This window comes from Muntiacus reevesi, chromosome 4 (genome assembly GCF_963930625.1).
Source record: "Muntiacus reevesi chromosome 4, mMunRee1.1, whole genome shotgun sequence".
Taxonomy (NCBI): domain Eukaryota; kingdom Metazoa; phylum Chordata; class Mammalia; order Artiodactyla; family Cervidae; genus Muntiacus; species Muntiacus reevesi.
In genome coordinates this window covers 107,691,969-107,704,078 of record NC_089252.1, presented here as the reverse complement: position 1 = coordinate 107,704,078, position 12,110 = coordinate 107,691,969, and the positions used below count along the sequence as shown (strand labels likewise).

The following is a 12,110-nucleotide window of genomic DNA, read 5'->3' as shown; positions in this document are numbered from 1 at the left end:
GTGAAAAGTTGATGCATATGACCAAATGGGAATTTAGGATTGGAGAAGGAAATGGCAACCCACTCCAGTATTCTTGTCTGGAGAATCCCATGGAGGGAGTAGCCTGGTAGGCTACAGTCCACGGGGTCGCAAAGAGTCAGACACGACTGAGCAAATTCACTAGTCTTAGGATGCTGTGTTCCAAGGGAGTATGAACAAGAGATGCACAGAAGGAGAGAGATGCCAGTGCTAGAAAGATCCCAAGAGCAACCAGGAACCAGACAGACCTGAATCTCAACAAAATTCCATTTCATTCGCTCTGGTGACAAAAAGTAAGACTTTAGATAGACTGGCAGTGGGCCACCACTAAGTTGCAAACCTTACAAATTGTACTGGAGGCCCTTTCGAGAGCTTGCAGAGAAAACACCCGATTCCAGGGGCTACCTGGGACTCCAAGAGAAGATTTCCTGTGCTGCCACTTCCTTGGTGGCGCGTACAATTGGCTGCTCGCACAACCCAGTCGGTAGCCGGCTGCTCTAGCGCTGGCTTTCCCCGGCGGCTGGCGGAGCCTCGGAGGTTTCCGCCCCCTGGAGAAGCCACGCCCCCTATTTCTGCCTCGCTCTAGGCGGGTCCGGCCCGGCCCCGCCCCGTCCTGCCTGGGCCAGCCTGGCCCTTTAAGACTGACCCAGCCCGGCATGTAGTCGGGGACGCGCGGGGGAGGGGAGCGGTCACGTGGGCAGGCGGCGGCGCGACTCTCGGCTCTGGGCGCCCAGGGCCGCGGCCTCTGGCGACCCCTGGGTCTGCCCCTTACGGGCAACCACAGCCCCGTGAGCTGCCGTCAGGTACGCCCTCGTCAGGTACGCCCTCGCAGGGCCCCCTCCACCTCCCAATCCCGGGACCCCGCGGCGCTTTCCCCTCTTGACTGGTGGCCGGGGCAGGACTCGCCTGGTGCCCGGCTTGCGGGACCACCGCCCCCTGTCGCGGGTCCGTCCTCTCCACAGCTCGTTCCTCATTCCCAGCCCTGTCCCCGGCCCAAAGCCCAGTCCGGCTTAGGGCGTCCATGGCTGGAGTGTACTGAAGGAGTCTGAGCGGAACTCACTCTTCGTCTCTTTCCCAGGTGGCCCCGGACGCGCCAGGCTGGGGCCGCCTCTGAGCGCCTCGCGGGGCCATGGACGTGGAAACAGCGGAGGAGCTGGGGGGCCCTGCGCCCCCGTCAAGTGCACCCTGCGGACCTTGTTCCGCTGGCGCTCCCGCCCTCGGGGGGCGGCGGGAGCCCAAGAAGTACGCAGTGACCGATGACTACCAGTTGTCCAAGCAGGTGCTGGGCTTGGGTGTGAACGGCAAGGTGCTGGAGTGTTTCCACCGGCGTACTGGCCAGAAGTGTGCCCTGAAGGTCAGTGACCCCGCGCGCCCGCAAGGGCGGGGGCCCCAACAGCAGAGACCTGTGGATGTGGGCTATGCCTAGGGCCTCTGTTAAGCTTCTTAGGCTAAGCGTTACCGTTTCCTCCTCTTACTCCTGTGTAAGGTTGGGCTCCTGGTCCTTCCTGCTTCACAGGTGGGGAAACTGAGGCTTAGCTTAGCTAAGCTCAGAATGTCCCAGGGAGCAAGGGGTGTAGTCAGCTGTGGGTAGAGCCTGCTGTACCCGGAAGCAAGGAGGGAGTGACTCCTGACTCTGGGTTTCTGGCTGGGCCTGTGAGTTTGGGCCCATGGGGGACCTGCATTCAGCTTGGCTTCTCCTTCTATGAGAAACTCTTCTGACTGGAATGGGTTTCACTTACTTTCTGCCTGAGGCTGAGTCCCCACAAAAACTTGGGGTGGGGCTCATTCTCCTGAGGCCCCTGCCTGCCTAGGCTGGAGTGGTGACAGTCTCCCAGGGCTGACTGGTGGGCAAGCCTGACACCCATTGCCCCTGTGGGCAGGAAGCTACTCATGGGCTCCAGATGAGTCAACCAGACCCATGTTGAAAGGGGCAGGCCCTGCCTCTGACCTGACCCACCCTGTTTCCTGGGCAGAGGGCGGGCCAGCCATCTAGCCACGTCACACCATAGACTCTGTGGGCCTGGTTAAGACCTCACTGATACAGCTGGAGGCCTGGGAGTCTTGAGGGTGGCTGACCGAGCTATGTAGTTCTGGCTCAGGTCATACAGTTTTGGGCCCAGGACCGTGCCCCATACCTCAAATCCCTTGACTCTGTCCTTGCTGCGAACTTCACTTAGTTGCAACCTCTGCCAACGACCCCTTGGATAGGTAGAGCGTGGCAAGGAGAGTGGCTCCTGGAGGTTTGAATATAGCTGAGGATCTTCTCATTTTACAGACGTTGCAATTATGAGCCCGAGCCCCGAGTCCTGCAGTTGTAGCTCTAATCTTTGGCCTGCATTTGCCAACTCCGTGACCTTGGACTAGATCTTGGACTCTCAAAAATCAGGTTCCTCTGCTCAAGGGTTGTTAAGATAAGGAGTTGATGTGAGCTTGGAATGGAATCCTGCGTGTAGAGTCAGGGGTACAGGGCCTGGCACAGGCCTGGAGAGGCCACAGGACTTGCTTAGAGCACAGAGCCTGCAAGTGTCTGAGCAGGAACCTGGGCCCAGCTCCCTGTGTCTTTCCCAGTGGCACCAGAAGTGGTAGAGGGGGTCATCTCCCCAGGGTGGTCTTGGAAGGGCTCATGAGGATGGGTCTGGAAGATCTCAGGGCTGGGCTGGTGAGGCTGGGTCTCAGGCACAACTTCTTTGCTTACGAACCCAGCAGTGGAGTGGGGTTGGGAGGCCCTTCTGGAGCCCCTGGCGGGGGATTCTCCGAGTACTTCAGGAAAAGGGTGGCTCTTCCGAGGGGAGATGGAGCTAAGGAAGTGAGCAGTGACAATCTCCATTCTCTCCTTCAGCACCATCTTGGCCCTTTCACTCCTGCTTGGGTCAGGGTGCAGCCTGGGTGGGCAAGGGGCCATCTGAGGCCTCTTCTTAATACCAAGGTTTTGGCCCTGTGAGCCAGGGCTGAGCTCACAGGCTGAGCACCCCGTGTGCTACTCCAGAGGCTGTGAGTGAGACAGGGATGGAGTGGGAGGCTGGAGTTCGTGGGCCCAGGCAGCACTGGCTTAAGCAGAACTAGCTGTAAGCCTTTTCCTGCAGGTGCTGTGTCTGATAAGTGACGGGGGAATTTCTGACTGCAACAACTTTCAGAGCACCTGCTCTTGAATCTAGCGCCTCAGTGGTCCCTGTTGTGGACTGGAAAGGGGGCAGACCCAGAACAGATTCTCCTGTTGTTCCCCTTTAGGCTTTTTGGGTGAGCATGGCTAGAGATGTTGGCTTGGGGCCTTCAGAATTTGGTTCTAGGTTGGCCTGCAAGGGGGACATGGATTCGATGAGGCCCCCACCCCAGCACCTTCCGGTTCTTGCCAATCCCCACCCCACTGCAGTGACCAAGTCCCCACCCAACTAGGCAGATCCTTTCCTGCTTCCAAGATGGGACGACCACAACCTCTAGCACGTCATACCTATACTACAAGTGATGGCTCTAGAGAGGTGGTGGCACCTTTCTGTTTATAGCCTCTGCCCCAGCACAGGAGGTCCAGGACAAGGAGACCTCAGCACATGGCCTATCTTGGGCCCCGGAGCTCAGTCAGTCCCTGAGTGGGTCTCAGCCCTCTCTCTGCTTCTTGCCCCTGGTCAGCCTAAGCAGAGGCCGTGGGCTCTGGCCTTTCTGCTTTCCTGGACCTACATCCCTTCCCAGGCAGACGTCTCCTTGTCTTGTAACCTGGCTTTGTCCAGGCCATCTCTGCCATTTATGGGCCAGGCCTAGTGTCCTGCCCTCTCTTCGTGCCTGTCTTCCTGGCCCTGTTGCTCAAAATGATAGAGAGAGCTTGGCATGAAGCCTGGAACGCAGCAGGCACTCATAAAACAGGAAGAGCTGTGGTCAGTGTCCCTGTAGCTGTTGCTATTCTTTGGGGGCCCCAGAGAAACAGGCCCCTCCTTCCTGGGGAGCTGGGCCTCTTCTCCTTTCTCTGAGCCCCTGACCCACTTGGCCTGATCCATCTTGGCCTCCCTCACACTCAGCGACTCTCTCCCGAGGCAGCTTCTACCCCCAATGCTGTCATTCCAGTCTCCACACCACCCTTAGCACCTCTGTAGTCCCTTCGGCAGGAACTGGAGGTCTGCCTGCCAAGTTTCTGGGGCAGGGGACTGCCTCCTACTGACCTCTTTCTTGTGATCCCTTCCAGGCCTAACTGGTTCATTGACACCCCATATCTTCACTCCTAAGTGGACACAGCCACCCCGCCACATGGAGACCCAGTCCCTCAAGCCTTATCCATGTAAGAAAGTCAGGACCTGGAGTTAGTGGTCAGAAGTCACAGACTTGATCGGGATGGGAAATTATAGCAGAGACCAGAATCGTCTCCCCTCCTGACTTTCTGCCAAGTACACATGTGGTCCCTGGCCGCCTGGCAGGTAGAAGTGATAGTGGCAGTTAGATAAATGGAAACAAAGGCTTGTGGGAGGGAGGTTCTAGAGGGAGGGAACATATGTATACTTACGGCTGATTCATGTTGACGTGTGGCAGAAACCAACACAATATCATAAAGCAGTTATCCTTCAATTGAAAGTAAATCACAGGAAACAAAAATCAAAGACTTGAGTAGCTTGAAGTGGTCTACAGTGGGAGTTTTCTTTCCCAGCCCTGCTCTCCGGGCTCTGGATCCACTGAAAAATGTTAGACTCCCAGTGCCCTCCTCGTCCTGTCTTTGTCAGAGTGGAGTTTTGGAGTGCTGAATCCACATGCCAGGAGGTCCCTGCATTGCTCCCTGGGTGGGGCTGGCCTGTTGGAGCTGGTGCTGTGGAGCTGGATTTGAGGCTGGGTGGGGCTGCCTGGCAGGCCAGGTACTTTCTCATTTAGCAGCTGCCACCGCTTCACTTACCACCTCCAGACCGGTCAGATCACCCTCTGCAGGGCCTCTTGTTTACTGAGTTGACACATCAGGAAGCACGTGGAGGGCTGGCCGCCTCCTACAGTGGAGTCCCCACTAGTGGTTTTACCGCATCTCTCCAGGCTGCCCCTCTCCTGAAAGGAAAGAATCTGAGTAACTCAAGTACTACCAGACTCAAGTAGCCTTCTGAACTGCGAGAAGTGGGCAGTTTGTTTTTTAAAATGAGGATCTTAGGGAGGGTGTCAAACCCTATGAAATGCAAATAGCAGGGTTTGGGGACAGTTTTAAAATTATTTCTTTATTTTTCGTTATGCTGGGTCTTCATGGCTACACGAGCTTTTTCTCTAGTTGCGATGGGTGGAGGCTACTCTCTAGTGGTGCTCAGGCTTCTCATTGCGGTGGTATCTCGTTGCAGAGCACAGACTCTAGGGCTCACAGGCTTCAGTAGTTATGGCTTCAGTGGTTGTGGTGCACAGGCTTAGCTGCCCTGTGGCATGTGGGATCTTCCCGAATCAGGGATCGAAACCATGTACCCTGCATTGGCAGGCAGATTCTCTTCCACTCAGCCACCAGGAAAGTCCCAGAGGGGGATTGTTTTGAGATGTTTCCGGCCCTGCCCAGCTGGCCTCGCTCACAGCTTCAGCAGCTGTGCTCCTAGTCCGCTGTCAGGATCCCCTCTGCTGGGACTTTCAGAGTCATTTTCCCATCCCAGCCAGGAACTGATGCCATCTCTCCAGGCTTCAGGCCTTGGTGTTGTGGGGTCTGATGCTCCCAGGAATGGCTGACAGTTGTCCGGAGCTAGGACAACTGTTCTGTCTGCTAGGGCCTGTCCCTGTGCATATACACGTTATCTTACCTAACTCTTTTCATTCCCATTTTATGGATGAAGACACTGATGCTCAGAGAGGTGATCAGTTTGCCCAAGAAGGCTGGCTGATGTGTGGCCGGACTGGGACATGTGTCTAGGCAGTTTGATCCCAGAGTCTTAGCGCCTAATTCACCTCATGCCTCATGCAAGTCTGTGGGGACATAGGAAGGTCTCTGAGACTAGACTCCTGGAAGAATGCTAACGATGTCATCCATGACTGCACTGGGCCCCAGGTGATCCTGCTGCTGTTTGTCTGCATCTGTCCAGCTCTCCTCACTGTGCAGGATGCTATGCCTGGGAGTAGACAGGTGGTGGTCCCTGCACAAGGACCGTGCTAGCTGTGGGACTGCCTCAGAAAGGGTGTATGGTTCATCTCAAGCCTTGTGAGTCTCAGACAAGCCCAGCCCAGCAAAAGTCCAGGGTGCCACAGGCAGGAAGTTAGGTCGGTGAGTGGGCGAGAGGAAACTGTCAGGACTGGGCCAGCCAGGGGAGGTTTCCTGGAAGAGACTGCCAGCTCTCATGCAGGCCTCTGGTCTGAGAAGCATGTGAATGACAGAGGAGGACACAGGGTGTGTGTGTGTGTGTGTGTGTGTGTGACAACATGCCTGGTTTGCACAACTCAGCACTCGGTGTGGGGTACTGCTTCCCCACTCCCTGTCTTGTGTCCTCGTAGGATACGCAAGTGGTGTCCAGGCCCTAACAAACTCTGGGGAGCTGTGGAGGGACCAGAGAGCCTTGTGGAAGAAGAGGCAGTTATGTAGCCTTTGAAGGATTGGGGAAAGGTCAGCGATGGCTCTCGCTCGCCATTTTCACAACTCAGATTCTTACGTCATCCCACTAGAAAGTGAAATTGAAAGTGTTAGTTGCTCAGTCGTGTCCAACTCTTTGCAACCCCATGGACTGCAGCCCACCAGGCTCCTCTGTCCATGGGATTTCCCAGGTAAGAGTACTGGAGTACGTTGCCACTTCCTTCTGCAGGGGATCTTCTCAACCCAGGGATTGAACCTGGGTCTCCCGCATTGAGGCATCTGTCTGTCTTTGGTGTCCTTCCTCACTAGGTGGACAGAAACCCGCCTTCCTTCTCCCAGAACTTTCTTTCATAGTATCACCGGGACCCTTGTGGAATGCTCTTGCCAGGGATGCTGTAGGGTCTTCTGGGTCACCTGGGCTATTGTTCAGCCCAGAGCCTGGTCTCCTTGACAACAGAGGTCTGTTACCTGTCTGCCTGGTCCCCAGGTTTGTACTTGGGGAAGTTGCTCTCCTACTCGGATCCCTCATCTTCCTCTCCCAGGGCCTCCTTGGGACATCCTCGTAGGAGGTCCCTGCGAGAGTGCAGCAGGTGGAGTGTCTGGCTCTGCAGGCCCCCAACCTCATCTGGTCCCAGCCTGGCAACTGGCTGCCATGTGTCCAAAGGTGATGGCCACCAAGCAAGGACTGGGGACAGAGGTTGTCCCTGGGTGAGGCGCCTTGCAAGCACACCTGTGCTGTAAAAGTGGGTGCCAGGCCCTACCTGGATGGGTGGGTCTGCTGCTTTAGGGGTAGGGAGACCACAGCCCCAGTCAGCTCCCACAGGCTCCCACCTTTTCTCAGGAGAACTTTGCTGCCCTCCCTCTCGCCTCTTTGGGACCTTGTGTGGCTCCACAGGAGAGGCTGCCTGGGCTTGAGAGAGGACTGGGCTCTGGGCTTCCTTCCACCTTCTCCCCGAGTAACCTTGGAAAAAGGCAGTTTGGGAATTTTTTGCAAAACAGTTGTCTTTGTGCCAAGGGGTTTGAATATGTGATGGGAAGCAGAAGTTGGTCTTGGTGGCTAACATCCCCAGGGTCCTGCTGTGAGACAGCAAGAGCCTGTGGGCGCAGGGCTCTCATTTGAGGCGGCCTGGGTGCATTTCTTTGTTGTTGTTCAGTCGCTCAGTCATGTCCGACTCTTTGTGACCCCATGGACTGCAGCATGCCAGGCTTCCCTGTCCTTCACCATCTCATGGAGCTTGCTCAGATTCATGTCCATTGAGTTGGTGATGCCATCCAACCATCTCCTCCTCTGTCACCCCCTTCTCCTCCTGCCTTCAGTCTTTCTCAGCATCAGGGTCTTTTCCAATGGGTTGGCTCTTCGCCATGTGGTGGCCAAAGTATTGGAGCTTCATCTTCAGCATCAGTCCTTCCAATGAATATTCAAGGTTGATTTCCTTTAGGATTAACTGCTTTGATCTCCTTGCAGTCCAAGGGACTTTCAAGAGTCTTCTCCAACACCACTGTTCAAAAGCATAGATTCTTTGGTGCTCAGCCTTCTTTATGGTGCATATCTTAATGGCAGATTCTTGGCCTTCGTGAGGACTCACTTGGGCTCACACTGCACCTGCGGCAGCCAGCCGCTTCCAGGGTTGGAAAGAATGGTGTGAAAGAATCCCCTCCCCACCCTCCGCCCTTTGGGAACTAACTGGATTAGACCCAGTGTAATTGTGATTAAAATCCTGCTGTGTGGGAACTGTGGGGGTGTGTTTAGGGCAGGGGTACCAGGTGGCCCTTTGGGGGAACAGGGAGCCTCAGGAGGCCTTTTTAGTACTGGACAGGTCAGAGACGCTGAGAAAATTGATTTGGGTTTTATTTTTTGCCGGTTTGGGATTAGGATCGCTTTTCTCTTTTGACTCTGGCTTTGTGCTTGCTGCTTTCCCTTTGTGATGCTCTCCCTTTCTGTCTTCTCCGCCTCCCTGTCCTTCTCCTTTCTTCTTTCCCGGCTGTTTCTCCCGCAGTCACCCGGTTGCTCCCCTCTCAGACCCTGCCCCTCTGTCCTGTGGGTTTCGGGCTTGGTGTTGGCTGAGAGCAGGCAGAGGACAGATGGGGGCTGGTCCAGTGCTCAGGACTCATCCTAGTCACCCTGAAAGTCTGCCGTACCCCCCAGGGACCGGCCGGAGGCGGGGGGTAGGACAAGAAGGAGGAGCCCCGCCCACACCCTTGCTGGTCAGGGTTTCCTGGTGCTCCTGGCCTTGACCGGGTGCTGGCCGCCTTGGCAGCTGGAGCAGTGGAGTCAAACCTGTAACCTGAGGCGTCCCCTGTGGGGTGTGGGAAGTCAGCCTTGGCTATGGCCTCTGCCGGTGGGTCTCCTTTTATGGCTCAATGGTTGAGCCTTTTGGTTGGGACAGTGGTGCAAGACTGGGACCCCCCAGGATTCCTGGGCTGAGGTTGGGGAGAGAGGGGCTGAAGGAGCCTGCAGAGGGGCTCGGAGATTCGAGGTACCACCTGTGAGACTGTGCGCCGCCCCGCACTCCTGGGCTGAGCACCCCAGAGCCGCTGGCCCTCTAGCCTGCACCCTGCACCTGCCCCCACCCCCACCTCAGTGTGGCTCACAGTCTATTTCAGGGGTGTGAAGGGCCGGAGCCTTGACCTGCCACTTTCACTGCCCTCTTCTTAAGGGCTCAGCCTCCAAGGGATTTGCCAGGCAAGAATACTGGAGTGGGTAGCCATCCCTTTTCCAGGGGATCTTCCTGACCCAGAGATTGAATCTGGGTCTCCCGCAGATTCTTCACCATCTGAGCCACGAGGGAAGCCCTCAAGGAACTCACAGTTTATTCCATAGCTGTTTCGTGAACCCACACAAGCCCCCTTCTCGGGGTGTGCCCGAGGGCCTGGCCAGCGCTCTCCATGCCCTCTGGCAGGCAGTGGCACAGGGGTGCGGTGAGGGTAAGAGCACCTTCTTGTCCCTTTGCATGCTTCCAACACGCTGAACACAAACACAGCAGAATCTAACAATGGTTGTTACCACCACCTTGTCACGGACACGGAGATTGAGACTCAGAAAGGCGAAGGAGCCCTGGAGCCCTGGCCTGACTGGCAGCCAGATGCTTCCCTGTGTGCCCTGTCAGTGGGGGTCAGGAGTGGGGCCCCTCTCGCAGGTCAGTCTGCCGGTCAGTAAGGTAAGGGGCTGTGCGCTCTGCTTCTCAAGGGCCCCCCTTCTGGCTATGAAGAGGATGCCCCAAGATGCCTCTCCTGGGCCAGCTGGTGTTGCCAGGGGAACAGTCAGCTGTGGTGACACCACCAGTCGGGTATGTGTCCTACTAGGGACACGAGCTGGGCGATTATGACTCAGGTTTGAAGACCCCCCTCCACTGCTCTGTCTGACTTGGTTCACGCCTTGAGTCAGCCGAGCCTGTACTGGGGTGTGTCCTTACCCGTGGAGGGCCTGGGAGGGTGAGGGTGACTCACGCAGCCCTTTCCCGTGGCAGGAGTGTCCCTCAATGCTGCAAGGCTGTCACCCTGGCTCTCCGCACAGGGCGGGGCCTTCCTCCTCCCCCTTCTACTTCTTCCTCACGGCTGTGGCTCCAGAGACTTCTCCCAGGAACCAGGGGCCGGGTGTTGAAGGCCTGGAGCCTTCTAACCCAACAGGAGCAGGAGAGAGAAAGGGGCCAGGCGCCAAGCGAGGCTGGAAGCCTGGGCAGCCGGTTTCCCCGCCTCCCCAGGGAGGAGCCTGGATGCTGGTGCTCACCCAGGCCTGTGTGGGGAGCTGCAGGGACGCGGATGAAGCCAAGGGAAGCGGGAGAGATGCAGAGCAGATGTGAGGCTGGCTTTGGGAAGAGTCAGTCTGGGGGTGGAATAGGAAGGTCCCTGGGGGTCTGAGCGCATGCCTCTGGGGGTGGCGCCGTCTTGCCTCCCCCCTCTCCCACTTCGTGTTCCTTTGTCATCTTCGTCCTCTGGGGGAGAGACCAGCTGGCATTCTTCTGAGAGCTCAGGTATGCTGGGTCCCTTCTCCAGAGCTGACCACGGGCATGGCCAGCCGGGGGCCTCTGCAGGGGTCGCTTGGGCATGGCCTCAGGCACCCTCTCCACACCCGCCAGTCCTCTGTAGCCTCGTGCGGGCTCTGTGGGCACCGCTGGCCAGCTGGGGGCACAGATTTTGTGGCCAAGGTGGGGTCTCTTCATGAGGAGGGACCATTGAAGAGACCGTTTTTTTTTAAATTTATTTTTTATTGAAAGAGAATTGCTTTACAGAAATTTGCTGTTTTCTGTCAAACCTCAACATGAATCAGCCATAGGTAGAAGAGACATTTTTGAGGTTAAACTAAAACACATTTGCTAAAAATTTTCCTGTCTTAGGATGAAGATGTCTTATTTTTATGCTATCACAGAAGAACCAGAACCAGGCTAACGTTTCACCAGTTATGTAGCTGATTTTGACAGAAAAATCCTCTTTTCCTCTAAGAAGTTAGATGATAAGAGAAGCCAGACCCTCTGAGTATGCACTCAGGGGCTTGTAAGGCACCTGTGTGGCTCTCCTCACCTGCTGTGGGAAGGCTGTGGGCCAGATGCTGGGGTCTGCCACCTCCTGGGGCAGAGGGAGCTCTGATCCTGCCGCTTACACACTGTGTAACCTCCGGAAGCGGATGGAGGTTCTAGCTCTTTCCGGGCCTCTTTCCCTACCTATAAAACAGGTGCCCGTAGCCTCAGACCTGCCTGCTCCCTTCCCCTCAGTGCCATAGGTGAGGAGACTGCAGGCCCATTTCACAGATGAGGAGCTGGGGTTCAGGTCATTAAGGTCAAGGTCACTACACACTCTGCAGAAGGGGACATTGCTTGAACAGAGGCGTGAAGGAGTCCAGAATGTATCTGCCACCTGGGAGTCTGGGAATGTGCCCCTACCTCCAGTCTGCCGAACCTGAGGTCCAGGTCAGTTCCCCGGTTTAGGTTCTTAGCACTCAGCCGTGGTTTCCATGCCCCAGGGTCGCTTCCCCGAGATCAGCCCTGATCTTCCCACACCCTGGAGGGTCTGCCCCTCCTCACCAAGCCTTTCACAGCATAACAGTATCCGTAGACTTTTTTTTCTTGATGTGGACCATTTATAAGGTCTCTTTTGAATTTGTTATAGTATTGCTTCTGTTTCATGCTTTGGTTTTTGGGCTGTGAGGCATGTGGGATCTTAGCTCTCCAACCAGGTATGGAACCTGTACCATACCTCTGGACTGGAAAGGCGAAGTCTGAACCACTGGACCAGCAGGGAAGTCCCAGTATCTACAGACTTTTGATTCAGTCCACTTCTGCACAGCCTGGTCCTGCCCCTCTCAGGATCTGGGACTGTTTCCTGTGACCTGCTGGACTGGAGAGGATCGGCCTCCTTGGGTTCTACAGGCTGTATCTGAATTGCCCCCAATTCTGGAGAACAGGGAGGTGAAGAGCGTGAGACCATATCAGAGCAAGGCCCAGGGGGAATCTTGAAGCCAAGCAAACCTCAATGTGCACTTGGCACTGAGCTTGTCTGAGCTCTCTGTGTGTTCTCAGCGAGTTCTGTCACTGTCCCCATTTTCCAGATTGGTCCGGTGGGGATTGGATGGAACTGGCCTCTGCATCCGGCGCGAAGGTCTGTC

At 56.2% G+C, this 12,110-nt stretch overlaps 1 protein-coding gene across 3 annotated transcripts in view; it reads left to right on the top strand.

Moving 5' to 3' along the window:
• Nucleotides 1–680: 680 nt before the first annotated feature.
• Nucleotides 681–12,110, top strand: part of MAPKAPK3 (MAPK activated protein kinase 3) — a 28,441-nt gene continuing 17,011 nt past the window's right edge. The window contains exons 1-2 of one of the 3 annotated variants that reach the window (XM_065933600.1): nucleotides 681–836; nucleotides 1,097–1,372. In XM_065933600.1, the coding sequence (XP_065789672.1) occupies nucleotides 1,148–1,372 (225 nt within the window). In that variant the 5' untranslated portion in view covers nucleotides 681–836; nucleotides 1,097–1,147. Of the gene's footprint in view, nucleotides 837–1,096; nucleotides 1,373–12,110 lie in introns of those variants that run through there. The other 2 variants (XM_065933601.1, XM_065933602.1) reach the window with 2 other exon arrangements.